Here is a 20996-nt window from a genome sequence, read left to right on the forward strand (position 1 = left end):
GCTATGGGCAACTCAGCAACATTTCCTCTGGACAGGTTTTGACAATGACCAATACCACAGTGTAAAGACTGCTAATATAATAAGGTATATGTATCTCCTTGGAAAAGTAAAATAGAAGATAAATTACTCTTACCTGCAACACTATGCAAAGCATGACCCAAAGAAAAACAAATGCAGCATAAATATTGCATGTGTCCCTATATGATTCTTTTAAAGAATAAAGTGAAAAAAATATCTGAGAACAACAAAAGTGCAAGAGCTCATACCTGCAACAAATTATACCAATTGTATCAAAGAATCCTGATGTAGTGTATAGAAGAAATCTTGGCATCACTAGATTCAATAATCTTTGGTATACAGGTACTCGCTTCTTCTATAAAAAATACTCCTAGTGCAGTCCCATAAGATGATACACTACTTTGTGCTCACGTCCAAAACTCTTACAGGCAATAAACAGAGCACTCACCAGGTATCTTTATGAACCATGAAACTTCTTTATTGCAGCATAGAGTACAGCAAGCAGGGGAGCGGACGGGTTCACCCGTCCGCTCCCCTGCTTGCTGTACCCTATGTTGGAAAAAAGAAGTTTCATGATTCATAAAGATACCTGGTGAGTGCTCTTTTCTTTTTGCTTTTGCTGGATTTGTACTTACCAGCGTATTTTCAATTTTTTTAAGGTATGATATATTGCACTGTTGTTCCCATGTATTTTTTCTCTGCACCTGCATTCTTTATTAGAATCATATTGGGGCACGTACAACATTCATGCCGCATTAATTTACACTATTTACTGATACCTATATGTACTACATGCAATGTTAAAATATATCACCTTGTTGCTTGAGCTCGCTTCTTACCAGTTGCATACAATGTGCTGGATATATTTTTAATATCTATTATTGAATGTGAGGACAATGTACACCTGGGCTTGACACATTTCTTATGAATCAAGGAGCCAGCAAGAAAAGTTAGGAGCCAGGATGCTGCATGTCACACAAGGTGTCCTCACTACGCAACAGGACATTAAGTAACGTCATATGATCAGTCATTAGCGTCCCCTCATCTCCCCCCTGTCACTGTTATTGTTGTTCCCTCATCTCCCCCTTGTGTCAATTATTAGTGTCCCCTCATCTCCCCCCTGTCACTGTTATTGTTGTTCCCTCATCTCCCCCTTGTGTCAATTATTAGTGTCCCCTCATCTACTCCCTGTGTTTCAGTTATTAATGCCCCCTTATCTCCCTCTGTGTCACAGTCATTTCTGTCCCCTCATCTTTCCCTGTGTGTCAGTCATTACTATACCCTCATGCACCCCTGTGTGTCACAGTCCTTACTGTCCCCTCATTTCTCCCTATGTGTTACAGTCATTTGTGTCCTCTCATCATCCCTCTGTGTGCCAGCTATTACAATCTCCTCATCTCCCCCCTGTGAGTCAGTTATTACTGTCCCCTCATCTTCTTCCCTGTGTGTCAGTTATTAATGTCCCCTCAACTCCCCCCTGTTTTTATCATTAAAGAAAAAAAAAAACTGTTTTACTTACCTCCACCTCTGTACCCACACTGATTCCCCTTTCTGCCTCTGGTATTCAGCATTGTATGTCTTTGGTCGGTGCTCCGGTGTCACGTGACTGTCACAGACAGTAAGAAGCCTCTCTGTGATGCTCTGTGCTCCTGAGTATGGAGCATCACCCATGAGGCGGCTGATTGGCTGCGGTGGTCACCTGACGTCTGCTGCTCCTGTAACACCAGAACACTGACCACAGGAAGAACAGGGGATCGGTGCAAGAATGTAGACAGAGGGGAGCAAAACAGTTGGACAATCATTGAAGACAAAAACCTAGGTACTATTGAAAAATTTGGCGTGGTGCCCTGGCACCTGGGTTTCTCAAGACAAATACTAAATAAAAGCATCAATGTTATAAAATAGCAATACTTAGTCAGCATACAGAAAGATCCATTAATTTCTATTTACACAAAAATGCTCTAATGAATATGAAATCTTACGTTTTCTTAAGTATTGTTCTCCATAGATCTTCTTAGTCTCAGCCGGCAACATCTGCCATTTCTCCTCCATACTCTTCTTAATGTAAGGCAAGATAGTAAGGGCTGTATTAAAAGCCCCTGGCTCAACTATCGAAACTTTAACTCCAAAATCATTAAGTTCCTGCCTGAAAACATGAAGATATATACATCAATGACAAAATATTTCGGTTGCTGATGATAAAGCTGCAGAAGATAAGCATAAAAGCTAGATGATAGATCCTGTCTGCTTACTCCATGATAATCACGAAACATAACTACAAATTTATAGAGATTGGTAATGTACACTTTTTCCATTTTAGCCATTTTCAAGCAGTTTGTACTACTGATGGCCATAGGACTTGTTGTTTTTTAACCTTACATCACAGGAGAGCAATGACTTGCTTGATCTGATTCAATGGATTCAAACAGAACTCTATATACCATGTATGGCCTCATGTCTCTCTATTGACCTTTTCATAGTGAAAATTTGCCCTTATTTGGATGAATGTTTAAAATTTTGGTGGTCTTTCCTTTATGTAAACTTTTTGTTAAAAGGGAAAAATCACTGCCTGAAGAAAATGCCAAAAACAGGGTAAACTATTTCATAAACTATTTCAAAAATTGAAAACCATACCTGCTTTTTGAAAAGCTGTTAAATAGACAACAGGGTTAAAGGGGTTCTCCCTTGTTTATACAGTTTTTTGTTATGTTTGTGTGTTAAGTGTGTGTTTTTTTTATGTGTGTTGTGATTATGTATATATGTATTTTCTTACCTTTTCAGAAGATCCGGAAGCTGGCCCCTTTTTCTTCCACTGGCTTGCTGTGTACCTCGGCCTCCGCCATATTGTGTTCGGTAAGTGGGATGTCGTGGTTCGTGTTCTTGCTTCTGTCCTTCCTATCTTCTGATGTCTGAGGCAAATCTTTTCTTCCTGTTTCTTCCGTGGTTCAGCGACGAATCTGCGGCCTCTTCCGGCGCATGCGCAGGTAGTTTGGTAGACCTAACGTACGCTACGCTGTTAGCGTACCACTTGCGTACTCGTGCATGCGCAGACAGTTTGTCAATTAGACAAAAAAAACTTTATTGGTAAAAAAAAAAAAAAAACTACCTGCGCATGCGCCGGAAGAGGCCGCAGATTCTTCGCTGAGCCACGGAGAAACGGGAAGAAAAGATTCGCCTCGGACGTCAGAAGATAGGAAGGACAGAAGCAAGAACACACCCCCTGACATCCCACTTATGGTGGAGGCCGAGGTTGCACGGCAAGCCAGTGGAAGAAAAAGGGGCCAGCTTCCGGATCTTCACAAAAGATAAGAAAATACATATATACATAATCACAACACACATAAAAAAACACATACTTATACACACATAACACACAAACATAATAACAAACAAACAGTATAAACAAGGGAGAACCCCTTTAAACAGTAGGGAAATTAAAGCATTAATAAATAAACTGAAATTCTTTTCTCTATACTTTTTTCACCTAAATTTACACCGAACTCCAATAGTACATGAGGACCTCAACCTATAGAGGGCACAGGGCATAAATGTATGCTCTGGTCTTCTAGGGTTTTATGCACCAGGAGGTACATTTATGCCCTGGTGTGTTTACAATCTATGAAGTGAGCACAGGATCTGTGCTCATTTATAGACGGTGGGAACTGGCTGCCATCAGCAATCCTGACAATATCTGTGATTAACCTTCTAGATGCCATGATCAATGCTGATCGTGACATTTATAACAGGGAAATACTGTTGAAGGGCAATGGGGACACTCATCGGAATACCCACAGCAGGATTGCGGGGGTCTGATGAGTAAAGATGGCAGCTTAAAAGGTCTCTTACCCTCCTCTGTGCCAGTCTCTGGGGATCTTGTATTGTCTGTCATAAGGCAGGCTGTGCAAGTAGATCACCGATATTACTGATCAGCGCCTTGCCATTGCATAAAAAAAATGCCAAAAATATTCCACAATTGGGTATCGTTTTAATTGTATTGACCCACATGTCAGTTTTATTGTGAAGTACACCATATAAAAACAAAACTACACAAAATTGCAAAATTGTGTGTTTCTTTTCATTTCCCCACCCCACAAATAAAAATTATTCATTGCCCTGTAATCATTTAATGGTAAAATAAAAGGTGTCACAATGAAGTACAATTGGTTTTACAAAATACAATACCTCACATGGCTCTGTGAATAGACAAATAAAATAATTATGCATTTTAGGATTTAGGCCAGGAGAAAAAAAACGAAAGGCAAAAATGTACATTAGCTCTGTCCTCAAGGCCAAAAATGGGGTTAATGTAAAAGTGAGCCAAATTATGACTGAAAACAAGGCATTGGCATTCAGAGCTCTGTACTGTAAATACAGAAGTCACCTCTAAAAAGATAGAATACGAAATGCACATAATTTTGGACCTGTTTAGATTATAAAACACAAAATGATAGCTATGTTGACCTGATATCAAGCTAGCTTAAAGGGGTACTCCGCCCCTAGACATCTTATCCCCTATCCAAAGGATAGCGGATAAGATGTCAGATTGCCGGGGTCCCGCTGCTGGGGACCCCGGGGATCGCCGCTGCAGCACCCCGCTATCATTACTGCGCAGAGCAAGATAGCTCTGCACGTAATGACGGGCAATACAGGGGCCGGAGCATCGTTACGTCACGGCTCCGCCCCTCGTGATGTCACGGCCCGCCCCCCATCAATACAAGTATATGGGAGGGGGCGGAGTACCCCTTTAATGTTTTGGCCATGAAATCATTAAAAGTGTACCTGTCATCAAAAAAACTTTTTATATAATCTAGATAATACTATTATATCCATATTTATAATATATATTGATTAAAACAAACATGTATTTTTTGGGAAAAATCCTGTCCCTGCAGCTATTGCCTGTGTGTCTCTATAAGGGGACCAAATATAGGAAGAAAGGGCAGGACAAGAAGGGCTCTGTGCAGGCTCCTGGCTTGTCAATCATCTTAATGAGTGAGCTGGAGCATGTCACAGAGCCTCAGTGCAGGGAGCCCTGCTTGTCCTCAGTGCACAAAGCCCTGCTTGTCCTCAGTGTACAGAGCCCTGCTTGTCCTCACTGCACAGAGCCCTGCTTGTCCTCAGTGTACAGAGCCCTGCTTGTCCTCAGTGTACAGAGCCCTGCTTGTCCTCAGTGTACAGAGCCCTGCTTGTCCTCAGTGCACAGAGCCCTGCTTGTCTTCACTGCACAGAGCCCTGCTTGTCCTCACTGCACAGAGCCCTTCTTGTCCTCAGTGCACACAGAGCCCTGCTTGTTCTCACTGCACAGAGCCCTGTTTGTCCTCACTGCACAGGGACATGCTTGTCCTCTGTGCACAGAGTCCTGCTTGTCTTCACTGCACAGAGCCCTGCTTGTCTTCACTGCTCTGAGCCCTGCTTGTCCTTAGTGCACACAGAGCCCTGCTTGTTCTCACTGCACAGAGCCCTGCTTGTCCTCAGTGTACAGAGCCCTGCTTGTCCTCAGTGTATAGATCCCTGCTTGTCCTCAGCGCACAGAGCCCCGCTTGTCTTCACTGCACAGAGCCCTGCTTGTTCTCAGTGCACACAGAGCCCTGCTTATTCTCACTGCAGAGCCCTGCTTGTCCTCAGTGCACAGAGCCCTGCTTGTCCTCAGTGCACAGAGCCCTTCTTGTCCTCAGTGCACACAGAGCCCTGCTTGTTCTCACTGCACAGAGCCCTGTTTGTCCTCACTGCACAGGGACATGCTTGTCCTCTGTGCATAGAGTCCTGCTTGTCTTCACTGCACAGAGCCCTGCTTGTCTTCACTGCACTGAGCCCTGCTTGTCCTTAGTGCACACAGAGCCCTGCTTGTTCTCACTGCACAGAGCCCTGCTTGTCCTCAGTGTACAGAGCCCTGCTTGTCCTCAGTGTATAGATCCCTGCTTGTCCTCAGCGCACAGAGCCCCGCTTGTCTTCACTGCACAGAGCCCTGCTTGTTCTCAGTGCACACAGAGCCCTGCTTATTCTCACTGCAGAGCCCTGCTTCCCCTCAGTGTACAGAGTCCCTGCTTGTCCTTAGTGTACAGAGCCCTGCTTGTCCTCAGTGTACAGAGCCCTGCTTGTCCTCAGTGCACAGAGCCCTGCTTGTACTCAGTGCACAGAGCCCTGCTTGTCTTCACTGCAGAGAGCCCTGCTTGTCTTCACTGCACAGAGCCCTGCTTGTCCTCAGTGCACACAGAGCCCTGCTTGTTCTCACTGCAAAGAGCCCTGCTTGTCCTCCGTGTACAGAGCACTGCTTGTCCACCCACACTTCCTGAATTTGGTTTCCTCACAGAGACACACAGACAATAGCTGCAGGTACAAAAATATGCATATTTTCTAACCAATGTATATTACAAATATACATATAATGGTATTATCTACATTCTATAAAAAGTCTTTGTTAACAAAAGGGTCACTTTAATGTTTTTCTTACATTGTTTAATCCTGCTTCTTTCTGTTGTATTGACAGTGCGGTGTTCTGTTTTCTGACTCACAAGTTTATAATAACACAGTGATTCTTCCCAGTACAGACAGAATAGTGTAGCCTTAGGGGTCCTCAACTGCGTTCCAAACTGCCAGTGCCAGTTGTCTGGACTGGCAAGCAGCCCTTCTGGCAGTACTGGTTTATAGGGAAGGCACCTAAGGCCTCCATCACCTCCAGCCAGTTTGGGCAACTGGTGAGAGGTGACATTCTCTCTTCCTACATTTAATTGTAAATCCCCCCCCCCCCCCTTAGTTTTATCTGTTTCGCCACCAAGCTTTGCTAAAATCAGGGAAAAAAGAATCAAAGATATCAAAATTTTACATTCTACATTTTTAATTTATATTTACCTTAAAAGATCTGAGAAGTTTTCCACACAATATTTTGAGAGATTGTAACCACCTGGAATAAGAGGCATTCTGCCAACAATGCTGGAAACATTTACAATCCTTCCTCTGGTTTTCCTGATCAGAGGCAGTAATGTCAGGGTCACATCAATAAACCCCAGAACATTCACTTCCAGAACCTTTACAAAGTCATTTTTTTTCTGCCATCCAAGAGGAGCCATTTGACCTGGAATGGCAGCATTATTCACCAGACCCCAGAGTCCTACAAAATACAATTTCAATATAAAAAGCATAAATGGGCATCAATATGGGACAATCTACAAGGATTGCTAAGGCAATAGAAACAGAAATTATGTTTGCTCTAATATAATAAGATATCTATGGTTCAGTAGGTTTTATTAAATCTGATTCTTATAAAATTTCACAAATACGATGTCAACCGTGACAACTGTCAACAATAGTATGAATAATATGAAGTTTATCATAATGTTATCTGCCACATACAGTATGTGGTTATGACCCTAGTGTCTAGTTTTAGTAATATATTGCAGGTTCCATAAAAGCACAATAATATGTAGAGTTGCCACAAGCACATCAAGTTAATCTATTGGCTTTGATGCATATGAACGTCTCTTATGTATGTGATCTCTGTTTACTTACAGTTTTCTACATTTTTTGTTTTAAAAACATTGTCTATGAATATTTGCAGCTTATACCGGATAACATTTACTCATAGTAACATAAGAAATTACATGTGGACTCTCCAAGGAGCAGTACATACCCAGCGCTATATCTAATGGTCCTCTTACACAGGCAGATTTTCTGACATTGAACATTGATTGATAATATAAAAGGACGATTGGCGCTTTTTTATTTTACATGTATGATATGTATATTTGATTGTTCAAGGGATCGTTCATCATCATCATGTTTACAACGGGCAGTGATTGTGAATGAATGTTAATGTGGACAATACTTGGCAAAAGGTTTTTGACTCACCTTTGTCTCCAACAATGCGAGACACCCAATCAGCGACATCACTCACATTCTTGCTGTCAGAAATATCTAATATCGTAGTTTTTAGCCTACTAGATGTCTCCTTCTTCAGGTTCTCAGCTCCTTTCTCAGTCAAGCAAGATGCCAGAACCTTCATTCCACGTTTGTCCAATTGCTTGGCCAACACGTTGCCAAATCCAGTGTCACATCCGGTAATAAAGACATATTTATCTGAAAGATTCTCTAATATCTGACTCTGCCTGTACCATCTGTATGCCAACAGCATAACCAACAGCACCAACACAAGCAGCCACATGATGGAAATGGTAATTCTATAAAAAAAAAAAAAAAAAAAGTTGAAATTTAAGTAACAGCCCCAAAAATAATCCATTGCCACTTTCCCTTTAGCTTTCCAACTCTCGCAAAACTACAGCTCCCAGAATTCCATGACAGTCTCTGCGGTCTTCACAGTTCTAGTGTGATGTTTACTGCTTTCTAAAAAACAAATCCTGGATTTGATAAAATTGAAAAAGTTTATTTTTTTATTTTTTTATTCTTCGTTTAGGATTGAATCCTGTTTTTTAGTTAAAAATAAAGTAAACTCTCAAGCACTACAAAGAACTGCCCAACGATTCTCCTGTATGATTACATCCTTCTTGTAAAAATGTGCAGTGATACTTGAACACGTGCTTAAAATATTTGTGACTACCTTGAATCCAATACAAACAAATTCATACATATTTGAGACTAAATAAATAAATAAAAATATCACACTCAGAATCAAGTGAAAAAATTTCTGATTCGGACTTAATAAAATACCTTAATAAACATTGTGTGTATTTACAGGCACTCTGACATGGGGTGATCCATGGCATTTATTTTCAGGTATATAACAGTTTTATTTGTAATTTTATCAGGGCTTTTACTGTGGCCATAAACATACGATGACTGTAGATCTCTTTATACAAGTGCAGTACTGCTGAGTTTGCATGCTTATTTTATTGGCAAAAAATAGTTAAACGCTAGACACTTCTAGAGAGTGGGTTAAAATCCATCCTGTGTTATCTTTTCAATAGGAAGAATTCATAGACATGAAAATGTCAAAAGATTTCACTGAGGATCTAGCACAATCTATAAAAACACACACACACACACACACACACACTTGTGTTATGATATGCTGTAAGTGGTGCATACTATTATTAAGTCACAACCAATACAATCTTATAATACTTAATAATTTTTTTTATATAATTTGATGAAAAGACAAAATTATAATATACTTGTGATGTGATGTCTATTAAGGCATGTAAATGTTGTTTCATTTTAAAATGTGTTAAAGCATAAAAAGAAACCAACAACATAACATTTTTAAGATGTTGAATGCAAGACCATATATTCTACTCAGGCAAGTGTTAAACCAGATTTAAAAAAAAGATATATGTTGAATAATCACCTGTTTAATGCTACTCAAATTATAAGCCACCACACTTGGGGCATGTAGCAGCTGCAGAAACTGCCCCCCCCCCCCATGCCTACTTAGCCAGGATTTCTCTAAAACACCCAAGTGTTTGCTTAGGGTCAAGTTGGCCAGTTGACAATGGCAACCAGTCAGATCGCATTTTTTTTTTTTTTGAAAGTGCTCAGAAAAACCTCCCTCATTGAGTCCAGTCTCTGCAAAAAGCCCCCACAACATGATGCTGCCACCACTATGCTTCACTGTTGGGATGGTATTGGGCAGGTGAAGAGCAGTGCCCAACAGAGGGAGGGGACAAAAGAGAAGGAACCACTCATTGTTGCATGACGCTATAATATTTAGCGTCAGGCTCCTTATTACAGGAAGGAGAAAAGGAAGTTCCGGCTCCCAAGGCTGGATAAAAAAATCAAGTTTATTTCTTCATATTAAAATCCAGTGCATGAGCAAACAATAAAACCAATGAAAGGAGAACAAACGCACCGACGCGTTTCGACTTAACGCTAAGTCTTAGTCATAGGCATGACTAAGACTTAGCGTTAAGTCGAAACGCGTCGGTGCGTTTGGTGTTGTTCTCCTTTCATTGGTTTTATTGTTTGCTCATGCACTGGATTTTAATATGAAGAAATAAACTTGATTTTTTTATCCAGCCTTGGGAGCCGGAACTTCCTTTTCTCCTTCCTGATTGCTTCACCTGAGGACTTGGCCTCAGAGACTATCCGAAGCTCCTGCTGGTGCAGGTGTATTGTGCTATTTTCCATATACCTTGGAGACTACTGGGTGAGCTGATATCTGCCTTTTCCTTATTACAGGTACTGTCAGGGAGCAGTGAATTCAGGAGACAGCGATTCAGGCAGGACTGTGTGGAGGGGGGGGGGGGGGGGTTGTGAGAAGGGGCTTATTTACATCTTTTATATTTATTACCAGTATAGGGCTCATGGCCTTCTATGAAAGCTGGCCATATGCAGAGTTATATAGAGGTACAGTATAGGGCTTATAGATCTATATAAAAGCTGGCCATATGCATGTTGCAAAGGTATATAGAGGTACAGTATAAGGCTAGTGGACCTCTATAAAAGCTGGCCACGTGCAGAGGTATATAGAAGTATAAATGAATGTAATGTTCAGCTCACCTTCTCGACTGTAGTGCGCAGACTGTGTGTGTGAGGTCAGGATGAGGGGCTCTCTTCAGCCTGTGTAGGCACCATTAAGTCATACATTACATTTGGCCCAGACCCCTCTGTAGTGCAGACCCTTTTGTATCCCAGACCTCTCTTTCTTCTGTCCCCCAGACTCCTCTATCTTCTCCAGACCCCTCTGTCCCCAATGGAATTGGAAAAGATTGGAGTAGGTATGCTTGCACCAGCTGCCTCATCGTTGCACACGCACCACACTCTTGACATACCTTTACAAAGAGAGGGGAAGTCAGTGCATCAAGGTGTTGGGCACTAGAAAGACAGGCTGAATTGAGTGCCCAAAGACTTTCTGTGCTTACTCCTCCTACCTCTGTAAGTATAGAAAGCAGAAGCCGTATCCACATCCGAAAACCAGAAGCCGCATCTGCCGCCCACAGTACTAATGTATTCCACAGTTAAACTTTTTTTGGGTGCCCCATACAGCTGAAGTTCCTGCCTTCCTCTCCCTAAGCCCAACAGGATAAGTAATGTAATGTATGTAAACAGTGAATCCATCAGCATAACAGTGAGTGCAGCTTTGGAGAATAATACAGGATATAACGTAATGTGACCTTGCATTCACTGCAATTGTTATATTTTGTGCAATGATTGATACCCACTGTGCAAAATCTAACTATTGCGGTGAATGCAAGGTCACATTACATTACTTATCATGGAAGGAGCAGGTCATTTACCTAGTCTTCTGAGGAAACTTTGGAAGCCGACTTGATGCTTTCCAGGTTCTCTTTTGTCAGTGACTGCTCTGAAATACAATACAAGATAAAAATTAAGATCAGTACAGGATAAGTAATGTAATGTATATACACAGTGACTCCACCAGCAGAAAATTGAGTACCACCCTGGAGTATAATACAGGATATTATTCAAGATCAGTAATGTATGGACACAGTTTAACTTAAAAAAAAAAAAAATAATTGTACAATAATATAAAAACTACATATACATGTCTGTTTTACCGTTAATTGCACTGTGTAAAAACAAAATTAATTATTACACAGTGCAATTTGTTGTACCACAAACTAACCATCGTTTGGCTATGTAGATGAAAAAAATCAAAGTGTTATAGCTCTTAAAGGAGTAGTCCAGTGGTGACCCAGTGGTGAACAACTTATCCCCTATCCTAAGGATAGGGGATAAGTTGCAGATCGCGGGAGGTCCGACCGCTGGGGCCCCCTGCGATCTCCTGTACGGAGCCCCGACAGCCCGCGGGAAGGGGGCGTGTCGACCTCCGCACGAAGAGGTGGCCGACACGCCCCCTCAATACAACTCTATGGCAGAGCCGAAGCGCTGCTTTCGGCAATCTCCGGCTCTGCCATAGAGATGTATTGAGGGGGCGTGTCGGCCGCCGCTTCATGCGGGGGTCAACACCCGCTATCTGGCCGGAGAGCCTGGCCCCCGTAGAGTGAGATCGCAGGGGGCCCCAGCGGTCGGCCCCCCGCGATCTCAAACTTATCCCCTATCCTTAGGATAGGGGATACGTTTTTCACCACTGGACTACCCCTTTAAAAGACGAGGGGCAAAACTGAAAAAAAAAACTGCAAATTTCGTAAAGTTTTGTTTCTACTCAGTGCACTTCTTGGGAAAAATAATATGTTATCTTTACTACGCAGGTCCATGCAACTACAATGATACCTGTAACACTCACTGTTCAGTAGACAGGAGCTCTTTGGGTAGTAGATCCACTGGACCTGTGTGGCAAATGATGCGGGCCATACCAGGGAATGGAGTCTAAGGTCGCTACCCCTGGCACGACTCAACCACACAGGCGGCTGAGAAGATTCGAGGTACAGAAGGAGAACAGCAACTCATAGTCAGAATAGCAGAAGGTCTGGACAGGCGGCACTGGTGCATGGTCAGGAACAAAGCAGGAGGTCAGTAGGCAGGCGGCACAGGAGCAAGGTCAGGAACATAGCAGGAGGTCAGTAACGAGGCAAAGCAAAACACAGTAACACTTTCTCAATGGCACAAGGCAACAAAGATTCGGCAGGGATGTGGGGGGAAAGCAGGAACTTATAGAGGAGACACAGGTGAACACATAATTAAGGGCGTACTGGTCCTTTAAATCTTACAGCTCCGGCAGGTGCATGCGCTAGGAGATGGGGACATGCGTGCCGGGGGTGAGAGGCAGGAGAGGAGGTGGCAGAGGACCGGGGTGAGTGACTGGCTGGGATTCGCATGTGGGCGTGTCCCTCAATGCGAACCCCAGCCCCGCTGGCAGCAGTAGATGACAGGGAAATGTGCTCACGGCCAGCACAGGCGGCCGGAGCGCAGACCGTAACAGTACCCCCCCTTTGGTCTCCCCCTCCTTTTGCATTTCAGAAATTTCCTGAGAAGGTCACAATCCAGGGTATTCTCCTCTGGCTCCCAAGATCTCTCCTCAGGACCATAACCTCCCCAGTTAACCAAGAAATTTTTTTACCTCTCATGGTCTTGGCGGCAAGAACCTCTTTGACCTTAAAGACATCAGAAGAGCCGGAGACTGGCGTCGGGAGAAGATGCTTTTGTGAAAACCGGTTTATGACAAGAGGCTTGAGGAGAGAAACATGGAAAGAATTAGGAATACGTAAAGTAGCAGGTAAACAGAGTTTGTAAGAGACAGGATACATTTTTTGTAACAGTTGGAAGGGACCAAGATAGTGAGAACCGAGTTTGTAGCAGGGTATCTTGAACTGAATATATTTTGAGGAAAGTCAAACCTTATCACCAGGAGAGAAGGGCTGTGGAGATATTCTACTCCTATCAGCTTGTGCCTTCATGCGTGTGGAGGCCTGAGAAAGAGATTGTCGAGTTTGTTGCCAAATGGTAGAGAAGTCCCGAACAAGCTAATCAACAGCTGGCACACCGGAAGAGACTGGAAGAGGAAGAGGGGAATGGAGATGGAGTCCATAAACAACAAAAAGGGAGAAGACTTTGTAGACTCGGAATCCTTATGATTATATTAGAACTCCGCCCAAGGGAGAAGGTAGACCCAATCGTCCTGGCGCGCTGAAACAAAACGACGAAGATAAGTCTCTAAAATTTGATTAATCCTCTCCACCCGGCCATTGGACTGAGGGTGGTAGGCAGAGGAGAAGTCCAAATTGATGTCCAGACTGGTACAAAGAGCTCGCCAGAATTTTGAAACAAACTGAACTCCGCGATCCGAAAAATTATGCTATGGAAGACCATGTAGACGAAAGATATGGAGCAAGAAGTACTTAGCTAGCTGTGGAACAGATGGGAGGCCAGGAAGAGGGATGAAATGAGCCATTTTGGAAAACCGATCGACCAAACCAAAATGACTGTTTTATTCTGGGAAGGAGGCAGATCGGTGATAAAATCCATGGCGATGTGGGACCAGGGAGTCTCCGGAATGGGCAAAGGCTGCAAGAGTCCAGCTGGTTTCTGCCAAGAAGTTTTGTCATGGGCACAAGTATCACAGGAACGGACAAAATCAGAAACATCACGTTCAAGATGCGGCCCCCAGTAATGCCAAGAAATAAGGAGTAAAGTCTTACGTACATCAGGATGACCTGCCAACAGAGAAAAATGACCCCACTTCAGTATCTTGCGTCTCAATCTGGCGGGCACAAAGGATTTTCCAGGAGGGCCTTGCTGAATTTCGGCTGGAGCGACAGAAATCAAGCGATCTGGAGGAATAATATGCCTTGGCGTGCAGTCCAAACCTATGACGTCAGAGGACCTGGAGCTAGCATCAGCTCTTATGTTCTTGTTAGCTGGACAGAAATGAATGTAGAAATTGAATCTAGAAAAGAACAAAGACCACCTTGCCTGGTGAGGATTCAATCCCTGAGCGGGCTACAAGTACAGAAGATTCGTATGGTCTGTGTAGATGCTGACCGGATGAGAAGACCCTTCCAATAAATGTTGCCATTCCTCCAAGGCAAGCATAATGGCGAGGAGTTCTTGATCTTCAATGGAGTAGTACCTTTCAGCAGGAGAGAAAGTCTTGGAAAATAAATGACAAGTTATAGTCTTGCCCTTGGCGTGTCTCTGGGTCAGAACTCTGGGTTTCTCGGCTCCATCAGAAGACGCATTAACCTCCAAAGAGAAGGGCTTCTCCGGATCAGGTCTAGAAAGCACGGGAGCAGAGGAAAATGCAGACTTTAAATGGGTGAAGGCCTGTTCAGCCTCAGGAGGGCATGACTTGGGATTAGAGCCCTTTTTAGTGAGAGCCACAATCGGGGCAACCAAAGAAGAGAAATGTGGGATAAATTGACCATAGTAGTTAGCGAATCCCAGAAAGCGTTGAATAGCCCGTATGCCAGAAGAACGAGGCCAATCCAATACCGCAGACAGTTTATCTGGATCCATCTGCAGACCTTGATGAGAAACAATATAGCCGAGAAACGGGAGACTAGATTTCTCGAATAGACATATCTCCATTTTGGCATAAAGATGATTCAGGTGTTGAAGAACCTGACGAACATGAGTTGGATGCTCCACTAAGTAAATAGAGAAGATCAAGATGTCATCTAGGTAAACGACAACACAGGTGTAGAGAAGATCTCGGAAAATGTCATTGAAAAATTCCTGAAAAATGTCGGGAGCATTTCAGAGACCGAAGGGCATCACGAGATACTCAAAATGTCCATTACGAGTATTGAAGGCCGTTTTTCATTCATTTCCCTCGCGCATACGGATGAGATTATATGCTCCTCGCAAGTCCAACTTGGTGAAGACCTTGGCTCCTCAGAGACTGTCAAAAAGTTCAGAGATAAAAGGAAGTGGATAACGGCTTTTGACCGTGATTTTGTTGAGTCCCCTGTAGTCAGTACAGTGACCACTTGACTTATGATGGCCCCGACATATGATCATTTCAACATATGATGGCCTCTCAGAGCCCATCGTATGTTGAAGGCAGCATCAACATACGATGCTGCTGTGTGTTGGGGCCATCGTACCAACAGCTATCTGACAGCGCTGACAACTTCAGCATCTGACAGATAGTTGTTTAATGTGCCCCGTGCTGCCTCCTGTTACTCACATGCTGTCCTGCTAACTCACTGCAGGCTTCCACTGTGAGCTCCGTGTAAGCCCCGCCCCCCCAGTGCAGCCATAGCCAATAGCCTGCAGCATCTTGCTGCAGGCATCCAATGAGCTGCTGGCTGCCCTCCCCTTCCTTTCCTATAGAGCTGTAGTCGGCGGGATCGTAATGGAGGACATTCTGTCTCCCCTGAAGGTATTTAAAGAACTGTACAGTACTGTATGCGATGTCACACATCACATACAATACATATACACACTATACACCCCATACATCAATGTTTCCCTATCAGTGTGCCTCCAGCTGTTGCAAAACTATAACTCCCAGCATGCTCAGACAGTCAATGGCTGTACATGCATGCTGGGAGTTGTAGTTGTGCAACAGCTGGAGGCACCCTGGTTTGTTAACCCCTTAAGGACCAAGGACGTACCGGTACGTCCTTGGTCCTGCTCTTCTGATATAACGCGGGGTTACACAGTAACCCCGCGTCATATCATGGCGGGCCCGGCGTCATAGTGAAGCCGGGACCCGCCTCTAATAGCGCGCAGCGCCGATCGCGGCTCCGTGCGCTATTAACCCTTTAGCCGCGCACTCAAAGCTGAGCCGCGCGGCTAAAAGTGAAAGTGAAAGTTCCCGGCTAGCTCAGTCGGGCTGTTCGGGATAGCCGCGGCTAATCGCGGCATCCCGAACAGCTGACAGGACAGCGGGAGGGCCCCTTCCTGCCTCCTCGCTGTCCGATCGCCGAATGACTGCTCAGTGCCTGAGATCCAGACATGAGCAGTCATCCGGCAGAATCGTTGATCACTGGTTTCTTATGAGAAACCAGTGATCAACATAGAAGATCAGTGTGTGCAGTGTTATAGGTCCCTATGGGACCTATAACACTGCAAAAAAAAAGTGAAAAAAAAAAAGTGAATAAAGATCATTTAACTCCTCCCCTATTAAAAGTTTGAATCACCCCCCTTTTCCAATAAAAAAAAACACAGTGTAAATAAAAATAAACATATGTGGTATCACCACGTGCGGAAATGTCCGAATTATAAAAATATATCATTAATTAAACCGCTCGGTCAATGGCGTGCGCGCAAAAAAATTCCAAAGTCCAAAATAGTGCATTTTTGGTCACTTTTTATATAATTTAAAAATGAATAAAAAGTGATCAATAAGTCCTATCAATGCAAAAATGGTACCGTTAAAAACTTCAGATCACGGCGCAAAAAATGAATCCTCATACCGCCCCATACAAGGAAAAATAAAAAAGTTATAGGGGTCAGAAGATGACAATTTTAAACGTATTAATTTTCCTGCATGTAGTTATGATTTTTTCCAGAAGTCCGACAAAATCAAACCTATATAAGTAGGGTATCATTTTAATCGTATGGACCTACAGAATACATATCAGGTGTCATTTTTACCGAAAAATGTACTACGTAGAAACGGAAGCCCCCAAAAGTTACAAAACAGCGGTTTTTTTTTCAATTTTGTCGCACAATGATTTTTTTTCCCGCTTCACCATAGATTTTTGGGCAAAATGACTGACGTCATTACAAAGTAGAATTGGTGGCACAAAAAATAAGCCATCATATGGATTTTTAGGTGTAAATTTGAAAGAGTTATGATTTTATAAAGGCAAGGAGCAAAAAACGAAAATGCAAAAACGGAAAAACCTCCGGTCCTTAAGGGGTTAAACACTCCCCATACACTCCACATACAATGGTCATCCCAGAACCAATTAGCAGTTTCCCATAGAGATATGTATTCAACATACAATGGTTCCAAGGCCCCAGAACCAATTATCATTTTTACATAGACATATGTACTCGACATATGATGGTTTCAACATATGATGGTTCTCCTGGAACCAATTAATATCATATGTTGAGGGACCACTGTACATGGACGGAGTGAGCCATCCTTCTTCCCTACAAAGAAGAAACCTTCTCCGGCAACAGAAGAGGACTTATGGATAAATCCCTTTTGGAGGTTCTCCTGGATATACTCTGCCATGGCTTTGGTCTCAGGAACCGATAACATGTAAATTCTTCCATGAAGAGGAGTTATTCCAGGCAGTAAATCTATAGGGCAATCATAAGGACCATGTGGAGGCAGAGACTCAGCCTGCTTCATGCAGAATGCGAGAGAAACAACTTTAGGCTGGACAGAACTGAGACAAAGATTTTGACAGAACTGTCCCCAGTGAATAATTTCTCCAGTTCTCCAATCTAGTTGTGGAGAGTGACGTCGGAGCCAAGGAAGGCCAAGAAGAAGCTCAGAAGTACAGTGAGGCCGTACAAAGAATTCAATCTTTTCTTTATGCAAGACTCCCACTTGCATGACGAGTACGGAATAACACCTTACAGTCCAAATTTTGTCCAGTAACAGAAAAGATGAACAAAGGCTTGGCAAGCTGAGTAAACAGGAAGATGATATTTGTGGACCAAAGAAGCATCAATAAAGTCACCTGCGGATCCAGAATCCAAAAATGCTGTAGAGCTGAAGGAAGACTTGGCAGAAGCAAAGACTTGTACAGAAATGGTAAAGCGAAGAGAGGTGGTAGTCACACCTAGGGACACCTATCCTACGTTCCCTAGGTGCAAGCATTTTCCTGGATACTTAGGACGAACAGAACAGTCTTTGAGGAAGTGTTCTGGGCTAGCACAATACAAGCACAAAATCTCACTGCGTTGTCATGATCTCTCCTCTTGCGTGAAACGGGAACGATGCACTTCCACAAGGCCTCATCAATCCATGCTATTTCTGAGGCAAGAGTGCGGAATTGAACCACGTAGTCACCAACAGAAGAATTCCCTTGACATAGGTTCAGCAAAGCCGTCTCAGCAGAAGAGGCACGTGCAAGTTCCTCAAAGACACTGCAAAATTCTGTCAGAAAAGCCGTCAAATTGTTAGCTACCGGATTACCGCGGTTCCGAAGGGGTGTAGCCCTGGCCAGGGTTTTTCCGGACAGTAGGCTAATAAGGCTGGGTTCACACCACGTTTTTCAAATACGGTTACCGTATACGGTTTTCCGCTAAAAAACGTATTGCAAAAACTGTATGCAACCTTATACAACCGTATGACTCCAAATTAAAACGTATACGGTTTTTCCCCGTACGGTTCTATCCGTTTGCATCAGTTTTTGCCAACGGTTTTGCTATTTTGTTGGAATTAGTTTTCCAGCAATTTAATAAAGTTACTATTGTTCTATTGAAATTCCAAACTGCGCATGTGTCAACTCCAAAAACGGATTAGAAAAACCGTGTGCAACTGTATTCTGAAATTCTGTGTACGGTTCTCATAGACAACAATGTTAAAAGAACCGCATACAATTCGCATACGGTTTTCCAACCGGAGGCAAAAACGTGGTCGACAGCGTTTTTGCCTACGGTTGAAAAATCGGCAAAACCGTATCCGAGGCAAAACGGATGCAACCGTACACAACATTTGGAATACGGTTTACAATGCATTCTCTATGCATACAGTTTCGGATACGGTCGTATACGTTTTTTTGCGGAAAACCGTATACGGTTACCATATTTGAAAAACTTGGTGTGAACCCAGCCTAACAAAGGCCACCTTAGCACGTTCCATCGGACATGAGCTCCAAATGCATGGAGCACTGTGTAACAAAGCCTCTGCATAACTTGGAATCACCGTCATATTTAGAGGGTAATGGTAGACGTAGCTGGGAGCCAGAAACCACTGCAGGAGTTGGAGGAGGGAATGGGACAGGTTGCGGGTGCTGCTGATGTTACAAGGCCAAAAGCTGTTGCATCATAGCTGTAAGTTGAGAGAGTTGCAGCACCTGTGAGGCCAACTGCTGCGACTAACGTACCACAACGGAGGGAAGATCCGCAATTTCAGAAAGGGGTACCTCAGCGGGATCCATGTCCGGATCTTACTGTAACACTCACTGTTCAGTATACAGGAACTCTCTGGGTAACAGATCCGCTGGACCTATGTGGCAGATGACGCAAGCCGTACCAGGGAGCAGAGTCTCAGGTGCCGCTGGTTTTCACCAGAGCCCGCCGCAAAGCTGGATGGACTTGCTGCGGCAGGCGACACCCAGGTCGCTACCCCTGGCACGACTAGACCACACAGGCGGCTAAGGAGATTCGAGGTACAGAAGGAGAACAGCAACTCGTAGTCAGGATAGCAGAAGGTCTAGGCAGGCGGCACTGGTGCGTAGTCAGGAACGAAGCAGAAGGTCAGTAGGCAGGTGGCACAGGAGCAAGGCCAGGAACGTAGCAGGAGGTCAGTAACAAGGCAAGGCAAAACAAAGTACTGCTTTCTCAATGGCACAAGGCAACAGGGATGTGGGGGAGGAGCAGACACTTATAGAGGAGACACAGGTGAGCACATAATTAAGGGCGTACTGGTCCTTTAAGTCTTAAAGCTCAGGCGCGTGCGCAACCTAGGAGATGGGGACATGCACGCAGGAGGAGAGAGGCAGGAGAGGAGGTGGCAGAGGACTAGGGTGAGTGACAGGATGAGATTCGCATGCAGGCATGTCCGTCCACTGTCATACGCATTTCAAGCGCATTTCACCGATGAAGAGCGTGCATGCGCTTGAAACGCGCATGACAGTGGAGTGATCGTTTTTACAGTGTGAAGTCTTTTGATACGGAACCCAATAAAGCTGCAAGTTTTCGTAAAGTGCTGGATCATCTTTCCTTGTACAGTGGGGAAAAAAAGTATTTAGTCAGCCACCAATTGTGCAAGTTCTCCCACTTAAAAAGATGAGAGAGGCCTGTAATCTTCATCATAGGTACACCTCAACTATGAGAGACATAATGAGAAAAAAAAAACATAAAATCACATTATCTGATTTTTAAAGGGGTACTCCGGTGCTTACACATCTTATCCCCTATCCAAAGGATACGGGATAAGATGCCTGATCGCAGGAGTCCCGCAGCTGGGGACGCCCACGATCAAACGGCACCCCATTTGTAATCAGTGCCCGGAGCGTGTTCTCTCCGGGTCTGATTACACTCGACCTCAGAGTCGGCGGCATGTGACGTCACGCCCCCGTGTGACGTCACGCTCCGCCCCTCAATGCAAGCCTACGGGAGGGGGCGTGATACCTATCACGCCCCCTCCCGTAGGCTTGCATTGAGGGGCAGAGCGTGACGTCACACGGGGGCAGGGGCGTGACTTCACATGCCGCCGACTCTCCGGGCACTGATTACAAACGGGGTACCGCATGCATGATCGCGGGCGTCCCCAGCTGCGGGACTCCCGCGATCAGGCATCTTATCCCCTATCCTTTGGATAGGGGATAAGATGTGTATGCACCGGAGTACCCCTTTAACCCCTTAAGGACACATGACGTACTGGAACGTCATGTGTCCGCTCCCGATCTATGGCCCGGCGTCATAGCAGGTCAGGCCCAGCCTCTAACAATGGCCGGGACCCGTGGCTAATAGCGCGCAGGATTGATCGCGGTGCCGCGCGCTATTAACCCTTTGGACGCAGCGTTCAA

At 44.2% G+C, this 20996-nt stretch overlaps 1 protein-coding gene across 3 annotated transcripts in view; it reads right to left on the reverse strand.

Annotated features, from left to right (window-relative positions):
- Nucleotides 1-20996, reverse strand: part of LOC130358751 (retinol dehydrogenase 7-like) — a 44284-nt gene that overhangs the window by 7006 nt on the left and 16282 nt on the right. The window contains exons 2-5 of one of the 3 annotated variants that reach the window (XM_056562484.1): nt 11205-11272; nt 7864-8192; nt 6868-7126; nt 2001-2164 (exon numbers count right to left, since the gene is read on the reverse strand). In XM_056562484.1, the coding sequence (XP_056418459.1) occupies nt 2001-2164; nt 6868-7126; nt 7864-8176 (736 nt within the window). In that variant the 5' untranslated portion in view covers nt 8177-8192; nt 11205-11272. Of the gene's footprint in view, nt 1-2000; nt 2165-6867; nt 7127-7863; nt 8193-10467; nt 10711-10739; nt 10990-11204; nt 11273-20996 lie in introns of those variants that run through there. The other 2 variants (XM_056562485.1, XM_056562486.1) reach the window with 2 other exon arrangements.

This window comes from Hyla sarda, chromosome 2, assembly GCF_029499605.1.
Source record: "Hyla sarda isolate aHylSar1 chromosome 2, aHylSar1.hap1, whole genome shotgun sequence".
NCBI lineage: Eukaryota > Metazoa > Chordata > Amphibia > Anura > Hylidae > Hyla > Hyla sarda.